The 23,405-nt window shown below is 37.7% G+C and overlaps 1 protein-coding gene and 1 pseudogene across 1 annotated transcript; one reads left to right on the forward strand and one right to left on the reverse strand.

The window, feature by feature from the left end:
• Positions 1-6,533: 6,533 nt before the first annotated feature.
• On the forward strand, positions 6,534-6,651 carry LOC142866403 (uncharacterized; annotated as a pseudogene).
• Positions 6,652-12,138: 5,487 nt separating this feature from the next.
• On the reverse strand, positions 12,139-18,554 carry LOC142866383 (uncharacterized). The gene is made up of 2 exons (XM_075999753.1): positions 18,540-18,554; positions 12,139-13,323 (listed from the first exon to the last, which is right to left on the reverse strand). Exons 1-2 carry the CDS (start codon positions 18,552-18,554, stop codon positions 12,139-12,141), a joined length of 1,200 nt encoding a protein of 399 aa, XP_075855868.1.
• Between the last annotated feature and the right edge of the window lie 4,851 nt (positions 18,555-23,405).

Genomic DNA, 23,405 nt, shown 5'->3' on the forward strand with positions numbered 1-23,405 from the left:
GATGGTTTATGCCCATGATTAGGTAAAACTACCCAAGGTATTTAATAATTAAGAAAAAAATAATTAACTCTATACTAGAAAAATGATAGAAAACACGTTAGCCAAGTGAATAAAATTAATGTCAACTATAATACAACAAATTAGTATCAGGTGTCAATGCACACAGACATACCACCACTGCTATGATATTTTGATATTTTTTAGCCAAAGGAAAAAAGTAAATTATAGTCTGAATCTAATCCTGAACATCAGTTTTATGCAAAGTTCAAGCTACTGATATCTATTTTGTTCTGTAATCTCTAATGATGTATTTAAATAGTCTTTCTTTAGTATCCTACAGAGGAAGTCTCTTCTAATTATTCTTTTTCTCAGAAATGTTCTGAGTTATTCTGAACAATTAATGTGTATTCTATTAATCTTATTTTACACAGAACTGACGGAGCATGTAGATAAAACCTAAATGGTACGTGTTACCCGTCTTCACTGATATCCTAGGGACTGAACTCATCTCTAATAGTAATCTTGGGTATCCAAGATTCTGCTTCCAAGATGTTCAACAGCTACAAAGGGAATATTTTTAATATTGGAGGTTATAAATGTATGGTGACAATTGTTGATGGCCTACAAGAAGCCTGGATGGAAAGAAGGCTCTAGTATATAGACAAAAAGAATTTTTCAGAGATTCTTGACTATCTTTAAGAAAAGGGGAAAAAAAAGCAGTTGAGATGAACAGATTAGGTACAGAAATCAAAGGAGAAAAATTCAAGTTTGCAAAGTCTGAACATGACATTCCGAGAGGAAAAGTGAATACAGCCCCTGACCTGGGACACATTCACCTGAGAACCAGCCATTTCTTTGTCTGCTTCCTTCTCTGAAATTCCTTCTGTGTTAAGATTATCTGGAAAATTCACCCTTGCATCTTGAGAGTATGCATCTAAAGGTGTCAGCACAACCCTTCCCCCTGATACTTCCGCACCCAGAGCAAAAAGACCATGAAGTGCAGAAAAAATTGACACTGCCTTGTCCTTTATTACAAGAGAGAGTAAGGAGCGTCAAACTCCTACATAAATATCAAAATTTGAGTCTTTTCTTTCCTACTCTCAGCTCCCCTTCCCTCCCACAGTCATCAGCAATTTTTGCACAGGAGTGGATATATGGACCACACAGACCTGTCCTTATAAAACACAAGCAGAGCAGGGCCTGTGGCCTTCCTTTGGAACAATGTGTGAATTCAAGTCTCGTGGATATATCTCAGAGCCCTTGTATTTTCCCCTAGCTGCAACTTAGCACCATGTGGGCACTTCATTAAAATCACATCCATGGTCCCACCTAGACCAATGGACACTCTGTGGGAGAGGGCACAGGTGATGGTGCCTGGAGGGAGAATCTCTTAGAATGTGCCTACAAATCATTTGGTAATCTGGAGCCCACTCTAAGTAATGTGATCCTAGAGCCAAGGAATTCCTCCAAGGGGTCCATGAATTGGCTTCCTGAAAAAGTCCCCTGTGAATGCTGACGTTGCTTCTCCTAGACCCACTTATGAGAAGCACTCAACTATAGACAGCAAGAACAGCACATAGAGAGCATCACACCCAACACTCTTATGACAAAAATACTTTTGGTCCAAAGTGAAGACCACCAATTGCCATCCTGAAACATGGCATTCTATTAAAAGATTACAGAGGCTAGAGAAAACGGCGGTGTCTGAGTAAGTCTGCATTTCGAAAACAACATGAGCCATGCCTTAATGCTACATTTCCTGAGCATGTAGGATGTGTTCGCAAGTATGTTGCATCAGTGGTCCCCAATCTTATTACAGGTACCTGGGACCATTTTCAAGGAAGACAATTTCCCCCCACACTGGGGAGTTGGAGTATGGTTTGGGGATGATTCAATTACATTGCATTTTTTTGTGAATTTCAGATTACTACATTGTAACACATAATAAAATAATTCTACAACTCTCCATAACTGGTGGATCACTGTGCTACAGTGCTGGAAAGTTCCAAGTTTGGGAGTTAATTCTCATAATACCCTGGGAGGTGAATACTAAAGTCCCCATAATTTCCAGAATTTAGGTGATGGGCCCACCCTGTTTCCTTTATTTTTCCTTCCTTCCTTCCATTTCCTTCCTTCCTTCCTTCCTTCCTTCCTTCCTTCCTTCCATTTCCTTCCTTCCTTCCTTCCTTCCTTCCTTCCTTCCTTCCTTCCTTCCTTCCTTCCTTCCTTCCTTCCTTCCTTCCCTCCCTCCCTCCCTCCCCTGGGAGGTGAATACTAAAGTCCCCATAATTTCCAGAATTTAGGTGATGGGCCCACCCTGTTTCTTTTATTTTTCTTTCTTTCTTTCTTTCTTTCTTTCTTTCTTTCTTTCTTTCTTTCTTTCTTTCTCTTTCTTTCTTTCTTTCTCTCTCTCTCTTTCTCTCCTTCCTTCCTTCCTTCCTTCTCTCTCTCTCTCTCTCTCTCTCTCTCTCTTTCTTTCTCACAGTGCCTTGCTCTGTCACCCAGGCTAGAGTGCTATGGCATCAGCCTCACTCACAGCAACCTCCAACTCCTGGGATCAAGCGATCCTCCTGACTCAACCTCCTGAGTACCTGGGACCTCAGGCATGCACACCATCCTCAGCTAATTTTCTCTATACACATTTTTCGTTAACCAATTAATTCCTTTATATTCATAGTATAGACGAGGTCACTCTTACTCATGCTGGTTTTCAACTCTTGACCTTCAGCAATCCGTCTGCCTCAGCTTCCCAGAGTGCTGGGATTACAGGCCTGAGCTGCCACACCTGGCCCACCTCGTTCTTTTAACTATCATGATTTTAAAAGAAAAATGTAAGGCCGGGCGTGGTGGCTCACCTAGCACTAGTACTCTGGGAGGCTGAGGCAGGCGGATTGCTCAAGGTCAGAAGTTCGAGACCAGCCTGAGTAAGAGTGAGACCCTGGCTCTACTAAAATAGAAAGAAATTAATTGGCCAACTAAAACTATATAGGAAAAATTGGCCAGGCACGGTGGCCCATGCCTGTAGTGCCAGCAACTAGGGAGGCTGAGGCAGGAGGATCGCTTGAGCCCAGGAGGGAGAGGTTGCTGTGAGCTAGGCTGATGCCATGGCACCCTAGCCTGGGTGACAGAGCAAGACTCTGTTCCAAATAAATAAATAAATAAGAAAGAAAATGGTACAGAATAAAAGCTAAATATAATCAGATGGAACAGATAGACAAAGGAAAAGTGGACTGTAGTTTGCAGGGATTTTTCTATTGTCTTTATATTTACTGTCTTGTAACTTGTGCAGCAACTGCTAAATGCAGAGGAATACACTTAAGGCCTCAAAACAAATAGTCTTTTGTCCTTATCTATCTGAAAGTCTTTGCTTCAAGCCCCCCTGGTGGACCCCAGAAACAAACCATGGAAGATTGCTCTCTGATCCATAAATCTCTCTTTGGTCTAATAAACTCTATCATGTCTTTTTTTTTTTTTTTTTTTTTTTTAGACAGAGTCTCGCTCTGTCACCCAGGGCTAGAGTGCCGTGGTGTCAGCCTCACTCACAGCAACCTCCAACTCCTGGACTCAAGCGATCCTCCTGCCTCAGACTCTCAAGTAGTTAGGAGTACAGGCATGTGCCATCACACCTGGCTATTATATATATATACATACATATATATATATGTGTGTGTGTGTGTGTGTGTATATACATACATATTTAATTTTCCAGCTAATTTTTTTCTATTTTTAGTAGACACAGGGCCTCACTCTTGCTCAGGCTGGTCTCAAACTCCCCACCTCCAGTGCTGCTCCCTCCTGGGCCTCCCAGAGTGCTGAGATGACAGGCGTGAACCTCTGTGCCTGACCTCTATCGTGTCTTCAAGGGGTGCCTTAGAGTAATTTTAACACCAGAGGGGAGGGACGGGGACCACAGGGTCTACAGTTCCTCCCACGCATGAACCCCGCACCCCAGTCGAAAGCCTTCCCTGATGACCCTGCCATAGTCCCTGCACAAGCTAGGGGAGACACAGGGCTACACCTTGGAACCACCCAGAGGAACCCTGCTCTCAGCCGCATGGCCTGAGGGCAAAGCTGGGCTGGTGCATCCTCATGTCTGCAGACTCTGGACCGGCGGGAAACCGGGGACCTGCCCCAGCCAGTTCTGATGAGTTCCAAACCCCCTAGCACAGCCGCCATGCACACTCACCATTTTCTCACTTCCGTGGTGCCCAGGGATCCTTCCTGCAGATGAATCCACAGGTGAGAGGGCGGCAGAAGCAGAGGGTCACCGGAGTTTTGCAAAGCAAAGAAGAACTGAACACACAGACGACAAACCGGAACTTGGAGGACTCGAAGGAGAAAAAGACCGGGCCAGGTCCCGGAAGTCTCGCCCTCCGACTGCGTGCCTGATTGGACAGTTCCCGCACCAAGATTTCTGATTGGGTAGAGCTCCAGGCCACACCCCTCGGAGCCCTGACTGACATATAATGGGATCCCACCCACTAATGGCGGCAATCAGGGCTTTCTCTCTGGTGCTTCCCGGGGGATGTTCCCATTTAACCTTGTATATACTGTGTTTCCTCGAAAGTCAGCCGACCCCATACAATAAGCACCTGCAGGATGTGTAAGCACAGGCACCATAGACGCCCCACCCCGAAAATCAGCCCTAGTGATGGGTGTGGCTACGCAGCACATCTGCACAACTCATGCGTGTCGCTGGGGGGGCGGACAGAGGAAGAGCAGCCCTTCTCATCTGCCCCCTTAAAGCTCTGTGGCTAGACAGGAGACATGGGTTCTAGATGGTTCTAAAGGAAACAGAGTCAGAAGACATTCAGGATGGGATCTGGGGTTTGGAGAGTGAGGAGGATGTTCTAGAAGAAGACGACTTCACTCTATTTGAATCCATGGAGATGGTTGTACCGTGCTTAAAAAAAAACACATACCCTGAAAATAAGCCCTCGGTTGTCTTCTTGAGGGAAAATAAATAAAAGATCCTGTCTGATTTTTGGGGAAACGTGGTAGGTTATATCCATGTTGGACGCGGTGACTCACACATGTCATCCCAGCACCCTGGGAAGCTGAAGCAGGAGGATCGCTCAAGGACAGGAGTTTAAGGGAAGCCTGAGCAAGAGTGAGACCCTGTTTCTACTAAAAAAATAGAAAGAAATTAGTCGGACAAATAAAAATACATACAAAAAAAATTAGCCAGGCATAGAGGTGAATGCCTGTACTCCCAGCTACTCAGGAGGCTGAGGCAGGAGGATCCCTTGAGCCCAGATGTTGGAGGCTGCTGTGAGTGAGGCTGATGCCACAGCACTCTAGCCCAGGCCACAAAGTGAGACTCTGTCTCAGAAAAAAGGAAAAATAAATGTTATCTCCATTTATGAATAACATATATCATATTCAAAATTGGAAACTGTACAATGACAAACATTTTAACATTTCAGATTTGGTAAAGGTGGTTTTTTTTACTGCTTAATGTTTCTGATACACTTTGGTAGGTGTGGGGGTTTTCTGCTGTCCTCATCTGTCTACTTTCATCAACACCACCCTGCTTTAAGTACAGAACATTTATTTTTAAGTGTTTTAACTTCTTATGGGAGAAGAAAATCTCATTGTGTGCTTCCCACTGGAAGTTTGGCTATACTTATAAGCTTGTTCTTCCATGTGCATTTTGCAAAATCATTGCTAGGTTTTAAAAAGCTGACAGAATCTATTATGAGATCCAATGCCATGTTGAAGGCACAAAGGACAAAGGACCTCTTTATAGTATTGATTTTGTATCCCTACAAGAACAAGATAGAACTCTCTATGTGTTTAAGTCTTTGTTCATATATTTCAAGAATGCTCTTGTATTTTGTTTATATAGGCTCCACATTTCCCATTCAATTTGTTACTGATTGTATTTTGATTTTTCAAACTCACTTTATAGTATACTCTTTTGTTGCGTGCTTACACTGTACTGCCAAACCTGGCAGGAATTGCTGCGTGGAAACCTACATATTCCTTCCACTTTAATACAAGGGGTGAGATGCAGCCAGTTCCCTCTGTCCCTCTTTGGAGTGGAATCTCCCAGCATGCTCACCAGATCAACACCCTCAACCACAGTGAACATCAGCAACCCCACAAGACACAGGAAATGAGCAGGAAGGGATGCATCAAAGTCTGGGACTTCAACCCCCTGGCAATAAGAGTCTTGTCTTTCAGCTTGACTGTCTGAATAAAGATAATTATACCCATTTCTATAATTGCTATCTGCTGGCAGCACTCTGGTGGTGAGACAGGAAGCCAGTACTTTGCCCATTTGAGACTTGGCAGGTCAGACCTCATGCTTCAAGGCAGAACTGACATCCTCAGCTGCTGCCTGCTACGCCCTGGCCATCAGCCTGAGTTCCAAAGTCTGCTCCTCATGCTGTAATGTCACAAACATGAACAAGCAAACACTACTGAGGCCCAGGGTTAGTGCTGGGAGGCAGGAGGGGATTATGGGCCACTGGGTTGGCAGGGATGCCTAGCAACAAGGTTTCTTGAGGCATCCAACGATACTCACCACCATCTACCACCATACCACCCTGGATGTGACCAATCTGATCTGATCTTGAAAGCTAAGCAGGGTAAGGCCGGTTAGTACTCGGATGGGAGACCACCTGGGAATACCAGGTGCTGTAGGCTTCTGCCACTTTTCTGTAGCATGCCTTGGAGAGTTGGGGTGATGTAGAGGAGGATTGGGCTGATATAGGGGAGGGTTGGAAGGCCAACTCAGCCTATGAGGTTGCCACAGCTCCCATCCCCATCCACTAACACATATCATAAACACTATCTCTAACCCTAAACCTAAACCGTAACACTTGTGTAACCCGAACACATAGCCCTAAACTGTTACCCTAAGCACTAAACCCTAACACTAACCACTAATACCTATGCGAACCCTAAACCTTAACCAGTAACCTTTAACCCTAACCCCTAACCCTAAACACTAACCCCTACCCTAACCTAAACAATAACCTCTAAACCTAACACTCAACCCTATCCTCTAAACTGAACCTAAACAATAATCCCTAACCCTAACACTCAACCCTAATGCCTACCCTAACTCTAAACCCTAAACTAAGCCTAAACCCTATCACAGGATATTTTTACATTTGTGACATCTTCAATTTTTCTCATCAATATCTTTTTCAATGTAAACCTATTTTAACTTCTTTGTTAAATTTATTGCTAAAAAAGTCATTGTTTTGTGCTAATATAAATCAGGTCATTTTATTCCTTATTCTATTTGATAGTTTGTTGTTAGTGTACAGAAACACTGATATTTTAATGTTCATTTAATACTCTGCAGATTTACTGAGTGTGTGTTTTAATTTAACAGGTTTTTGGCCTACTATTTATGGTTCTCTTTTATATGACATCATGTATTCTACAACTGACTTTTTAAATTTTCTTTTCTTTTTGGATACATTTTAAAAAATTTTCTTGCCTAAAAGTTCTGCCTAGGATTTCCAATACTATGTTAAATGGAAGCATTGAATATGGTCATAATATACGTTTTCATTGGTGTTGTGTATTTAAAGGAGCAAACACTTCTTCCAGTTTTAATAAGCTAGTTTAAGTAGGTAAAGATTTTCCCTTCTTGGGTTCCCAAGAAGATGGGAATTTCTCTGGATTTTGAGATAAAAGGGGTTGTAGCTGGGTCACAAGTCTGCTGATGGGTATGTAGTGAGGACTGCCTTTAGTATGGGCCTGTTAGCAGAAGCTTGGGTAGTTGTAAATCCTGTCTTATTCATGGGCAGACTGGATTTCCTTCATGGCTTTGATCTTTAGGGCAGGCACATACAATTGGGTCTGCATAGACTGGGCCTGATGCCAGGTTTATGGATGAGTGTGCCTCCCACTGAGTATCTGGGATACTTTCCTCAGGTCACTGTGTGGGTTCCCAAGTGGGCAGCACTAGCTGTGAACTGTTGCTAAGACAGGTGGAACAGAGTGACAGAAGGGCTTCAGAGATCACAGTGAGCGCAAAGGGCTCTGGGCCTGTCTCCATGGCCACTCAGTGGGCACTTGAGTTGATCCCCCATCTTCGCCTTTTTGAATTGTGCTGCTATAAACATTCAAGTGAAGGTGTCTTTTTTTATGGAATATTTTTTTTTCCTTTGAGAAGAAGCCCAGTAATGGAATTGCTGGATTAAATTGTAGTACTACTTGTATCTCTTTGAGGTATCTTCATAATGCTTTCCACAGAGGTTGTATTAGTTTGCAGTCCCATCGGCAGTGTATGGGTGCTTCTGTCTCTCCCCAACGAAGCCAACATTGATTGTTTGAGGACTTTTGATAAAGGCCATTCTCACTGGAGAGAAGTGATATCTCATTGTGGTTTTTCTTTGCATTTCACTGATAATTAGAGATGTTAAGCATTTCTTCATATGTTTCCTGGCCATTAGTTTCTCTTCTATTGAAAAGTTTCTGTTCATGTTCTTTGCCCACTTTTTCATAGGGTTGATTTTTTTCTTGCTGATTTTCCTGAGTTATATAGATTATAGTTATCAGCCCTTTATTGGATGTATAGCATGTCAATATCTTTCTCCCATTCTATAGCTTGTCTGTTTTCTCTCGCGGTAGTTTCCATGGCTCTGTAGAAGCTTCTTTAATTTGATCCTGTCCCATTTCTTTATTTTTCTTGTTGCTGTGATTGCTTTGGGGGTCTTCTTCATAAAGTCTTTGCCCAGACCAAGGTCTATAACAGTTTTTCCAACATTTTCTTCTAGAATTCTTATAATTACGCACCTTAGGTTTAAATCTGTTGTGCACCATCAGTTCACTTTTGTGAGAGGTGAAAGGTGCAGATCCTGTTTCAGTCTTCTACATGTTGCCATCTAGTTTTCCCAGCACCATTTATTGCATAAAGATTCTTTTCGCCAGTGTATGTTTTTGTCTGCTTTGTCAAAGTGTAGATGGCTATATGAGGATGGTTTTATACCTGGGTTCTCATTTTGCTCCATCAATCTATGTCTCTGTTCTAGTGCCGGCTCCATGTTGTTTTAGCCAGTATAGTCTTGTGATATAGCTTGAAGTCTGGCAAATTGATGCCTCCCAATTTGTTCTTTTTACTTAAGATTGGTTTTGCTATACAGGGTCTTCTCTTTTTCCATATGAAGCATAGAATTATGTTTTCTAGGTTTCTGAAAAATGATGTTGGTATTTTAATAGTGATTTCATTGAATCTGTAGATCACTTTGGGTAGTACAGACATTTTAACAATGTTGATTCTGCCAACCCATATATATATACATATATAATGAGTGAGATGTGCACCATCTGGGGGATGGTCATGATGGAGACTCAGACTTTTGGGGGGAGGGGGGAAATGGGCATTAATTGAAACCTTAAAATCTGTACCCCCATAATATGCCAAAATAAAAAAAAAATAGAAAATGTAAAAAAAAAAAAAGAAAAAAAAGATTTGATAGAGGATCAATAAGAAAACAGATAATGAGAAAAACATTATAGACCATTTAGATGTAAAAGACATTTTCAGAGCTCTTCAGTCCACAGAGGCAGAATACACAATAGTTTCAATCATACATGGCAAATGCTATTAGGACACTTAAGTCTTATCAAATTGAAGACGACTAAAAATATACAACATATATTTTGTGACAAAAATAAAGTGGAACTAGAAATCAAAAGCAAAACATAAACTGGCTAATAGAAAAATATGTCAAAATTAAATACACTCTTCAAGGTATTCATGCTCAATGGTCAGATAATTTAAAATTGTTAAGATGTCAATACTATCCACAGTAATATACAAATTTAATGCAATGTCTATAATATTCCATTAATACTTGTTTTGGAGGTATATAAAAATAAATTCTAAAGTGTGTTGGAACAATAAATACTGAGACGGTTTTAGAAAATACAAATACAGACATTGCACTTCTTGATTTGAAAACAAATCTATAGGAATAAAAGCAACATGGTCCCGGCACAAAAACAAATAATGAGATGAAAGAACACAGTGGAGAACCCTAAAATAAACCTTTGTGTCCATGATCAAATTACATTCTTCAAGATTACAATATGGAATGCACTAAGTAAATTTAAATTAATACACTGTGAATTTACTCATACCTTCATGTAATTTTATGAGCACCATTAAGTTTTATAACAATCCTTGTTGTAATTGCAGATCAGGTCATATAAACAATATTAAATGAGCTTTGAAATAATAATATAGTAGGCCTAGCATGGGTAACAAGCATGTAAGAACAGGGGATTGTATAGGCAGGTTTCGATTCAGAAGCTTTACGATTTTAAACAATTAATTTAATATAAAGGAAACAAAATATTTTCTTTCAGAATCTTTGAAGTTTCTAGTTTGCTAGTAAATTTTCAATGCTTTTGAAATTACCCATTTTGTCTAATATTTCTTCTTTTCTGTTCCAAATAAGTACACATCCACAGTCATACAAACATAATTACTTCCTCTGTAAATATACTACAACTATAGTTCAACTTAACTGTGATGTATTTGTATATTTGATTCAATGTAAATAAAAATTATGCTTATTTCTGTTTCACTGGACAGGCAGGTTGCATGTTGAAAGAAAAATGTAGGATAAAATGTAACAACTAGTCATTCCATGTTCAGGAATGTATGGCTTTTCATTAAGTGCAAAATCTTTATTATAAGCATTACAGCAACAAGATAATTATAAATATAATAATAAAAAGCTTTGGGAACAATATTCTTCAAAGTAGAGCAACTAATAAAAAGGATCACAAATGATGTCTTTGTACTGTGTAACCCAAAAGTACATTTTTACAATCCATTACCTCCAACTTTGAGTAACACGGGATAGATTAATGTTGGTGCAAAATAACACTTCATTCTATCTACAACATGTTTGACACATTAAAAATATTTTTAATTTAATGAAACAAATTAAGTTCACATGCAATCTAAAAACATTCCAAATTTCATTCTATTTTATTATAGGAATGTGCTATATTAAAACAAGTTATTTTTCATATTGTAATTTTTTCATTCTGATTATAATGAGGAGAATATTAGTCTGTATACCTACATCATACATCACTTAAAATACTGTTTGTTATAAGAAAACTCCATAGTACCTCTCAATTTAGTAAATCTTACATTTCAGTGTTTTTAATTTTTCATAGAAAAGTACATGAATAATGCCTACTAATACAGAAAGACCTCTAATAAATGTGATGTAGCTATCATTAACCACACACATTCACATGCACGCTAAGAATGAAAGCATACCATCGATTGTATTTAAAGTTGAATAATATCAGTATTTGCTTGTCACAAATAGCAAAACAAAATTTCACTTTATTACAATTTCACCCCACACTGACAAGAAAGTATATTTTACATGTAATTATAACTCTCAGAAAATCTATCTCGTATTAAAGCTAACATACAAATAAATCAACTAACTATTTTAACTGGGTAGTTCTTTTTAATGAACCACCTGGTTTAAAGAAATGTGTGAATGTGTTAGTGCATTAGTGTATTGCACTGCGAGTCATCGGATATATGTTTATACTTGATTCTTGATTAATTGCATTCTGAAATCTATTAAAGTAGTTTTAAGTATCAACTGTTTTTGTGTTCTCTAAGGTATATCTTTTGCATAAATATTTTTTCACGTTCATTATATTTGTAAGGTTTCTATTCTTTAATATTTTTCTGATGTTGAGCAATATTTGAGAATACATTGGAGCATTTCTTTCAGTGTAAGTTCTCCCATATCCGGTAAGATCTGTTATAACTAAAGGTATTGTCAGCAGTCTACATCATTCTATTTTACTTTAAGTTTCAGTACTGTTGTGCATTTTAGGCTAATACATTGGAAAAGCACTAACATACTTATTACATTTATCTAACTTTTAACTAGTATGATTCCTTTGATGTTGAATAAGATGTGAACAAATATTAAAGACTTTGCCACAAATCTCACATTCGTAAAATTTTTCAGTGATAAGAATTCTTTTATGTAGATTAAGGTGTGAGCACTGGGAAAATGCTTTGCCACATTCCTCACATTTGTATGGTTTCTCTGCTCTATGGATTCATTTATGTAGAGTGAGGCCTTTTAGCTGGATAAAGGCTTTGCCAGATTCTATAGTTTTCTAGGGTTTCTCTCCAGTATGAATTCTTTTATGTTGAGTAAGGTGTGTGCACCAAGTAAAGGCTTTGCCACATTCTTCATATTTGTAGGGTTTCTCTCCAGTATGAATCCTTTTATGTCGAGTAAGGTGTGTGCACTGGGTAAAGGCTTTGACACATTCCTCACATTTGTAGGGTTTCTCTCCAGTGTGGATTCTTTTATGTCGAGTAAGGATTGAGGAATGGTTAAAGGCTTTGCCACATTCTTCACATTTGTAGGGTTGCTCTCCAGTATGGATTCTTTTATGTATAGTAAGGTGTGTGCACTGAGTAAAGGCTTTGCCACATTGCTTGCATTTGTATCGTTTCTCTCCCATATGAATTCTTTTATGTAGAGTAAGTTTTGTACACTGGGTGAAGGCTTTACCACATTCTTCACATTTGTAGGGTTTCTCTCCATTATGGATTCTTTTATGTTGAGTAAGGTGTGTGCACCGTGTAAAGGTTTTGCCATATTCTTCACATTTGTAGGGTTTTTCTCCAGTATGTATTCTTTTATGTTGAATAAGGATTGAGGACTGGGAAAAGGCTTTGCCACATTCTTCACATTTGTAGGGTTTCTCTCCATTATGGATTCTTTTATGTTGAGTAAGGTGTGTGCACTGTGTAAAGGTTTTGCCACATTCTTCACATTTGTAGGGTTTTTCTCCAGTATGTATTCTTTTATGTTGAATAAGGATTGAGGACTGGCAAAAGGCTTTGCAACATTCTTCACATTTGTAGGGTTTCTCTCCATTATGGATTCTTTTATGTCGAGTAAGGTGTGTGCACCAAGTAAAGGTTTTGCCACATTCTTCACATTTGTAGGGTTTTTCTCCAATATGTATTCTTTTATGTTGAATAAGGATTGAGGACTGGGAAAAGGCTTTGCCACATTCTTCACATTTGTAGGGTTTCTCTCCATTATGGATTCTTTTATGTTGAGTAAGGTGTGTGCACTGTGTAAAGGTTTTGCCACATTCTTCACATTTGTAGGGTTTTTCTCCAGTATGTATTCTTTTATGTTGAATAAGGATTGAGGACTGGGAAAAGGCTTTGCCACATTCTTCACATTTGTAGGGTTTCTCTCCACTATGGATTCTTTTATGTTGAGTAAGGTATGTGCACTGGTTAAAGGCTATGCCACATTCTTCACATTTGTAGGATTTCTCTCCAGAATGGATTCTTTTATGTCGAGTAAGGTGTGTGCACTGGGTAAAGGCTTTGCCACATTCTTCACATTTGTAGACTTTTAAAATGGCTAATGTCCAAAACAAGAGACAGAATAAGTGAGGACAAGAGTGTGCAGGAAATCCATCCCTGTAGACTATTATTGATTATAAATGATTAGTGTCATCATACAGATTTGTTAAAATATTTAAATAATATAACTGCCTCGTCATTCACCAATTCTACCTATGAGTATACTCATGTAAAATCAGTATCTGAAGAAGATTCTGCACCCCCATATATATTGCAGCATTATGCACATTAGCCAAGAAGATGGAAACAAACTAAATGCCTGCTTTGTTGAATAAAAAATGACTGTACAAACACACACCATATAATATTACTAAGCCATGAAAATGATAAATATCCTGCCATCACAACAACATGGATGGACATAGAAGGCATTATGCTAAGTAAAATCAGCCATTCTCAGAAAGATAAATACTGCTATGGATAATTTTTTTAAAGTTGAATTTACAAAAGTAAAGAGTACAACAGTGGTTTCCAGGGTGTAGAGTAAGGAAAAATGAGGAGATTTTAAGGGTAAAATCTTTTAGTTATAAGATGAATAGATTTTGGAGATCTATTGTATGGCAACATGATTAGAGTTATTAATAATGTTTTATATGCTTAAAATTTTTAAGACCATAGAACTCACTATTAATAAATGTTCTCACTATAATTAAATGATAAATATGTGAGATGATGGATATGTTTATTACCTTAATTATATTGTTTTACCATTCATACACACATCAGATCACTACAGTGGGTACAATAAATTTATGCAGTTATACAAATATTATTTGTGGAGACTTCCACCCATTAAGCACCCCACACACAGAAATATATTCACACACACACACATATGAGTGACACATTTCTGATGCTACTAAATAGGAGGAAATTATGGAACATAAGTTATCAAAGTATTATATATCAATTGGGAGTATAAATATATTCAGTTATTTGAAGCACTGAATGAGACAGTGTATTTAAGAATTGTATAAGGTGAACAGAGAAAATAAACTATATTATAGTTTGGGTATTTGGGTATAATAAAGTTGAAATTTTACTCTCATTTTATACTAGAAAAAGATTATTTTAAGTCAATAACATTAGATATTTTTACATTTAGGAAGAGGATATGCATTTGTACAAAATTAGTGAATCTGACTTTCTGTAGGATTGCCTCTGAAAACGTAGAATTGGAAATCATGATGCAGAAAATATAAATATCTTTCCCTAGTGTTTCTTGTATTCCAGAAACAAATCCCAACATCTTCACTATTCCCCTTTACACATTTCAGAAATGAGGCATCAAAAGGAACTTAAAACATGGACCTGGGCATGGAGGATCACACTTATAATCCCAGCACTTTGGGAGACCAAGCAAGAAGGAAGCCAGGATCTTGATACCAGCCCTAGCAACATGAGGAGACTCCATTTTTATAAGAAAATAATAATAACAAAATGGTAGCTCATGCCCATAGATCTAGTTACTTGGAAGACAGAGGTTGTAGGATCTCTGGAGCCCATAGGTTTGAGGTTGCAGTGAGCTATGATCAGCCACTGCACTCCAGAAAGGACAGAAAACCGAAATACTGTCAAAGGTGGTTTAATGTCATGGTCTTCAAAATATGCAGATAGTCCCATAACTCCTAAGCAATAGAAATGCTGATAGATAATGTATTCCCTTATAAGACATGACAACAAGTTTGGCTCTCACTGAATTCTAAGGAAGATCACTGCATGGGTAGAGTTCTTATAGAGTTTAAGAGCTTGGGACAGATGTCCTTCTGTGAGATAAAGAGAAACATACACAGGCTTCTAAAAATCATTTCCAAAAGAGCAGAATATTCAAACCCACTTTTTAATATCTGCCTTCCTCCTTGAGTTTTGGCTCTCTAACATTTGTTAATCTGCTTCACTGAATCTCACCTACCTGGATATTTAGCTGTTGTTTCCTCTTTCTTCATAATCCAGGGCTCTATCCTTTGCTCCAGGCATGTGATCAGCTCTGGCTTTGACTCGGCAAGACCTGTTTCATTAGAGAAATTTCACATGACTCTTGCTGAAGACTTTCCAATTACTAATGCAGTACTATCCTTAGTAGAGAGAACATTAGTGAAGATTTTAGAAAATTCCTTTGCAACATATTACTTTCTCACAGACCCTGTAGAATGATACAAAATTGATCTAATTTATGACTAGAGCACCAATTCCCACTAGCACCAAATAAATAAGTGTTGGAAATTCTATTCCAAGGTGCAGACAACAATTTTATACCCTGAATTCTAGAGTAACCACTAATCTAGTGTGAAATCCCAACAAAGGGAAAGGTTCAAGATAACATGAGACATCTAATGATTTTATTTTATGCACCAAAATCTTCAAATTTTCTTTAAAAGTATGGATATGAAATTCATGCACATTGCTTTCCACAGACGTTGAACTAGTTTGCAATCCCACCAGCAGTGTAGGAGTGTTCTTCTGTCTCCGCATCCATGCCAGCATTTGCTGTTTGGGGACTTTTTGATTTCATTGAGGACTTTTAAATAAGTAAATATATATACACATACATACGTACATACATATGTTGAGAATGTAGAGAAATTGAAATGCTGCCATGTTATTCTGAATCTTGGATTCTAATATTATACAAAATAGACATACAACAGATCTGAAAATAAAAATACAGAAGGAATAAAATGATTTGCATTTCCCTGATGATCAGAGATGTTGAACATACTGCAATGAGATATCACTTATCTCCAGTAAGAATGACCTTCCAGTAAAAAGTCCCCTAACAATAAATATTGGCATAGATTTGGAGATAGGAACACTCCTATACTGCTAATGGGACTGCAAACTGATTCAGCCTCTGTGGAAAGCAATATGGAGAAACCTCAAAGCGATACAAGTAGATCTACCATTTGATCCAGCAATTCAATTACTGAGCATCTACCCAAAAGATCAAAAGTCATTTTATGAAAAGACACCTGCACTCGAATGTTTATAGCAGCACAATTCACAATTGTGAAGCTATGGAAACAACCCAAGTGCCCATCAATTCATGAATGGATTAATAAAATGAGGTATATGTATACCATGGAATACTACTCAGTTTTAAGAAACAATGATGATATAGCACCTCTCGTATATTCCTGGATACAGCTGGAACCCATTCTACTAAGTGAAGTATCTCAAGAATGGAAAAACCAGCACCACATGTACTCACCAGCAAATTGGTATTAATGGATCAACACTTATGTGGACATATAGGAGTCATTTATCTGGTGTTGGGAGGGTGGGAGGGGGGAGGAGGGGATAGGTATATACAACGACAATGTGTAAGATGTGCAACGTTAGGGGATTGGACATGTTTGAAGGTCTTATTTGAGGGGGGAGGGGGGCATGGGCAATATAAGTGACCTTAACACTTGTATCTCCATAACATGCTAAAATATAAATAAATAAAATAAAATAAAATTTATTCATGTAAAGTAGAAACTTTTAAGAAACTATTAATAAAAAAAGAATGGCCTTAATGTGGAATAGAAATTCTGTATATAAGTGATCCTCACCAAGGGAGACCAGGTTTCCATAGTTCTCTAACATCACATCCCTATACAAATTCCGCTGAGCATTGTCAAGGCATGCCCACTCCTCTGGAGAGAATTCTACAGCCACATCCTGAAATGTCACCATCTCCTGTAAAAAGACACATATTTCCCAAGTGGCCATAGAGAGAGTTATTCACTTGACTACAAGGAAAATGAGTTGTGAGAATTGTTTCTGACACATGAAGTACTGGAATTATCCAATAAGATATTCTCTAGCACATTGATATTCTTGAACGTATTCTCTTATCCGCTGGAATGAGGATCAAAAAAGATGTATGAATCTGTGTGCATATGATTCTTCTATGGATGATAAAGTATTTAATACAAAATTAAGGCCCCTACTACAGTAATATAAATTTTGGGGTGTTATATTTATATCACATCAATGAATTGTGCATATTTCTCACATACAGGGTCATAGAGAGTTAGATGGTATCACATAATTTTTACAAGTACAGTAAAGAACTGGAGATTTTGTTAAAATACAGCTTCTGATTCAGGCGATCTGGGGTGGGGTCTGAATCTCTGCATTTCACATAATATAACTACTGACAACAATGCTTCTTGCCTAAGGAGAGTATTTTGTCAATATCCAGTAAGTGGTAGACTTTGAATATATCTCAGTTCATCTGAACAGAACACAGATAATATCCCTCAGTTTTCAAAGCAAGCTATAAGAAGAAATTAGAGCTTCTAGATTAAATGTGATGGCTCATGCACATCAGAAAGTAAATCTCCACAAGACTCTTAATGATAAACAAAAAAACAATTAACTTTATATTGGATGAATCTGTCAGAAAGCATGTTAAGCAAGTGAATGAAATTAGCATAACTTTAGCAGAATGAATTGGTGTTAGGCATTGTTGCAAAGAGGAGGATACAAAATGACTGCTGGGATGGTAGTGGCCAACAATATGTAACCATGAAGAATCATCAGATTTATCCAAATTTCAGATACAGATACTTCCCATGTTGTATCTTTAATAATGTATGTAAATACTTTAGCATCATATGGAACAAGTCTTTTATTTTATAATTTTTCCATAATTTTCTGGTTATCCTAGGCAATCAATGCTTTCTTCTTTCTGAACTTTCCTAATAATGTATTACGTAGAGATGATGAAGCATCTAGATCAAACTTTGAGAGTACCTGTTTCCCTTCCTCACTCAAATCCAAAGACTCTATCCTATCCCCAATGGGAATCTCAAACATTCATACTATTCTATCTTGACCTCTCACGATGGGAACATTTTTAATATTATATGCCATATATTTCTTAGAAAACATGGTTATTGTAGTAAGAAGCTTGTGTGAGAGAATGTACAGTAGGCTTTGTTATATAGGAAGGAAGGATTTCCTAGAAAACGTTGACTACCATAAGAAGAAATAAAAATATGTAGTTACAAAACTTGTTAGCCATACACATCAGAAGTAAAGAAGTGAAGGTTTACAGGTTCAAAAAATTGACATTCTATATGACTATCTGGAAGAAATAGTGGACACAATGCCAAATCTGGGCCACACTTACCTGATAACCAGCCATTTCTTCTTCTTCTTCTCCTACTCTGAAATTTCTTTTCATGTGAGATTGTGTGGAACAATTAGAATTAAATCTTGAGACTTTCCTTAATGGAGTCAGCACAATTTCTTCCCTTGTTTCCATCACACTCACAAGCAGGAGGAACATGCAATGCAGAAGGGCTACACTCACTTATTCTTGCTCACAGTAAAGAGTCGGCTATGATCAGCCCATTCATGGAGACCAAATGGGAGGTTCTCCTGTCTTTTCTTCCGGTTACCTCCCCCTGCTACAGGTGCCAGGAGTTTCTGCAACAGGAATGGAATTATGGACCATACTGATCTGCCTCTACCAAACCCAAGAGAGCAGAACCTGTGACTTTCTTCAAGAACAAAGGCGAAACTCAATTCACATGAATATATGCAGAAGTCCTAATGCTTGACCCTGGTATCAAATTAGAATTATGTGGGGCACAATTAAAACCACATGGATGTTTTCACCCAGCCCAACAGGCAGGTGATGGTGTTTCTTCAATCTACTCAGGTTATCCTGATTGAAAGCCTGGACTGAGAGGTAATTACCTTAAAATTGTCTCTGAAACATCAATGTGAATGTAAATCATGTGGTACTGTGGGCCTCACACTAAGAAATGTGGTCTGCTGGTGTGGAAGGGGTACATTCATTGGGTTCTTTGTCAGGTCCCCTTTATGCTGATGTTGCTCAACCTAGATCCATTATTAGTAGCACTGAGGTAGAGACAGCAAGCACAGCATACATACTGCCTTTTGCCCAACACTCATCACAACATACACTTAATACCACAGTGAAGAGCAGCATAATGCAATGTCTACTGAGCATGTGCTATGCCCTCAAATGTATGTTTTGTTGCACTGTGAAGAAACCTTCACATTGTGTGATATAATCCTTGTTATTCCACAAAAGGTGAGTAGTAAACCCCCATTAATTTACAGAAAAATTCAGATGTGGTGCCAGCCTATTCTTCACACACAACTATAATACAACACTACAGAAGATCTAGAAATTTCTTTACACTCACCCCAAAGTTTCCTTTCAAAATCAACCCAAAAGTCCATGTTGATCTCTTACACCACAGCATGTGTCTCCCCTGAGTTTTTGGTATATACTTGGTCCAAAGTATGTCCTCTGTCTTGGGAATTCCAGGTTGAGTCCAGGTCTAGTTTGGAACAAACTTGTGTATTCTTTGCTTTTAAAGGCCTTGGATTCAGATTCATCATTTTACAGACCTTAGATTCTTGGATTCAGAATTTAGATCTGCAGATTTCGGTCCCTTGAGAGGCATAGATTCATTAGCACTCACTGTACATTTCCTCACATTTGGGCAAGAATAGAAGGCAGAAAGGGAGTTTATGTGTTGCACCCAGTGCGCATTATCTTGTTCCCATTTGTGTCTGAGCCCTACAGTCTCTGACTCCATTTCAGTTCTAAAGATGTGAAATTCATTTAGAGAAATGATAGAACTAGTGATTATTATCCAGTGAGACTGTATTCACAGGAATCTGGTCGAAGTATGCTCTGGGGGGACAGTAGACACCAAAGAGGCCTAGAGAACTTACTGTGTGCAGATATGGGGACAGTGAAGCTCTGTGCTTTGGAGTTGCAGGTTAAGGACTGGAAGCTCAAGATGGAATCTCGTGTTCAAAGCCCTTCTAATTTAGAAGTGGTGGGCACATTTTATGTTTATGTTGCATTTTTAATTCTGGAAAGTGTTCAGGAAATATTAAAAATGAAGACTCTGCAACTAAGAATACCTGTCCACAAAGTTACAAGAGAATTAAAAGTAAACACTTTCATTAGTCAATTAAAGCAGAATGTGATGTGCACAGTGCCAATCCACTGAGACATTTCAGAGGCACACATAAAGCCGGTACTGTACATAAATAAGCAAATCCTAACTTTTACATACATGTTGTCTAGATAAATAATAATTAGCTTTGAAGAAAGAAGAATGAAGACTAGACAGCCCTATTTGTCATAAAGAGTGCACCATAAACTTACTTGGTAATTAATGAGACTCTTTTTTTGGTAATTGGTTAAATTCAAATAAAAAACAAGTGTCTCAAGTCAATGCAGGAGGAGATAATTTTGCAACTTAAAGCTAGGTGCTCACTGATGTTAGGATCTCATCTTCATATGGAAATTGTGGGATAGGGAAATATCTTTGTTGATATTACATTTCAAAGATATGTTTCTCAGTTTCAGAAAAGCATTTCTTAAAACAAAATCTTTTTAAAAATCTTTCAAATGTGTTACAAATCTTAGGCAGATAGTTAGGATCTCTGTCTCTTCTCAGGACAATGGTGCCCTGTTTTGGTGCTGTTTCCAGCAATTGCTGCCCCAGGGAGATGGATAAGGCTGCCATTCCATTTTGGTGCTGCTCAACCTTTCATTCTACCCTGAGCCACTTCTACACCTGAAGAAGGAGGGAATGGTTTATCAATCTAGTGTTTCCCCTGCCAAGCCATAATAAGATTTACAAAGTGATCTAGGGTATCCTAGGTGTAATTAGTATGTCATTCACTTTAATCTGCATTGCAGTTCACCCTCCTCATGGGCTTTCTTGGAGGGAGCTCCTATAGTTTGATGAAATTTTCAGGACACCTGTTGATTAATTGATAAGAACCTACACCTCTGAAGATACAAATTCTGATGAAATAAAATTAATGAGCATGTTACAATTTTAAAGTACAAAATAAAAACCACTGAAGAGCTCGTCAACTTATGAGTGGATTATTAATATTTGGTATGTGTTGACAAGGAAATATTACTCAATTTTAAGAAATGACAGTGAGCTAGCACTGCTTATATTTTCCTGGATTGAGTGAGCCCATTATCCAAAGTGAAGTGACATAAGATCAGAAAAATGGGCTCCACATGTACTTGCCATCAAATTGGTACTGACTGATTAACACTATGGTACTCAAATGGTGGTGGTATTCACCAGGGATTCAGGGCATTGAGGGAAGACCCACATCTGAGGGATGCCTTGATCATCATTGAGGGTAAGGGCATACCTCTAACAGTCGCTAGGGAGAGGCAAAGATATAAAATGTCACTGTAATTTTTGTATTCTCATATTTTCTTGAAATAAAAAAATTATAAAAACCATACATCTTTCCTAAACTTTATAAAAATACCAAATATTGTGTCACAAAGCAAATATAAAGGTCAATCATGTAATGATTGCAAAGTGAATTATGCAAAAATGTCAAGATTATTGAAAAATTATAAATATATCAATAAATTTTGATTTAGTTATCTCATGCCAGGAAGTTAGAGTTAGGGTGACTTTAGGGAAAATTTCAAATTTAGGAAAAATTATACATTAAAAATATAAATTATTATATTGTCCATAATGGCAGCATTAGAAGAATACTACAATTTAATAGATATAATTAGGTAAGAATACCAGGGTTCTTCCATTTAGAGGTCTATGAATTTAAAAAAATGAACAAACTGACACTTTGTACCCTTTGATTTTTCTCTTTCCCCATCCCCCACTCTTTGTGGTGACCACACTTCCCACTATGAAATCAGCTTTCTTTAGATTCCACAGATAAGTGAGATCATACAGTATTTGTCTTTCTGTGCCTGGCTTACTTTACTTAGCATCATGTCCTTCAGTTCAAAACATGTTGTCACAAATGACAGAATTTCATTCTGTTTGACAGCTCATTGTGTAAATACACCTCATTTTCTTTATCCACTCATGTGCTGGTGGACACTTAAGCTGCTTCTATACCTAGACTACAATGAATATTGTTCTAATGAATATGGAAGGACATATATATCTTCTACATACTGGTTTTGCTTCAACTGAATATGCTTCTAGAAATGGTAGTGATGGATCATATGGTAATTCAATTTTCATTTTTGTAGAATCTCTATACTATTTCCTACAATGGCTGTGTTGAGAAAATAGGTTTTTATGACTCAGAAGGGAGGAGGGTGATTGGGGTTGAGGGATCAAATATTATCTACTGTGTGAAACCTATATTCATCGAATGAATGATACAATAAATTTCCTGAATCTAACACTATATAATTCATACAATCAAAGAACATACAAAGAAAAAACATGCCTGGTACTCCCTAAATTCATTGATATACAAATAAATTTGGCTGTCCTAATTTATATTCACAACAACAATATGAAGTGTTTCCTTTTCTCCACACCCTCACCAGCACTTAGCATTCATCTTATTGAGAATAGACATTCTCACAGGTGTGAGGTAATAGCTCATTGTGGCTTATCTTTCATTTCCATGATGATTAGATAGGTTGAGCATTTTGACATATATCTGTTGAACATTCATTTCTCTCTTTTGAAAAATGTCAATTCGTTTAATCATATCTTTCCCAAAGTATGCCTAGATAAAATCATCACACTGTGTCTGACATATACATACACAATCATTTGTCAATTAAAAACAAAAATATAGGAATATAAATAACAATGACCAAATAAGATGATTGCACGGGAATAAGAAACGATATTTGATATAGTACACAAATAAGCCACTTTCCTAATATATTTATTGGGGTAAAAATACAGAAATGAATAAAAGGAGAAAATCACGAATTTTCATGTCAACCTTCAAGACACGATCATTTCTTTTCATCTATTATCTGTTCCTCAAAATATCTGGCTTTATAGTTAAATGCATATGAATATGTCTCTCTACTTATGGTGGATCCCACCATTTCAATGTATATGTTTCCTTGTTTTAGATTTGGATTTTCAGTGTATAGTTAAATATGTCATATTACCTATTTCCTGGGAACTCTCCCGGGGGCTTCAAACACATCCCCATTTGTCAGATTGTAGATGAGACG

Source organism: Microcebus murinus, unplaced genomic scaffold (assembly GCF_040939455.1).
Source record: "Microcebus murinus isolate Inina unplaced genomic scaffold, M.murinus_Inina_mat1.0 scaf004_hap2_Mmur4.0, whole genome shotgun sequence".
Taxonomy (NCBI): domain Eukaryota; kingdom Metazoa; phylum Chordata; class Mammalia; order Primates; family Cheirogaleidae; genus Microcebus; species Microcebus murinus.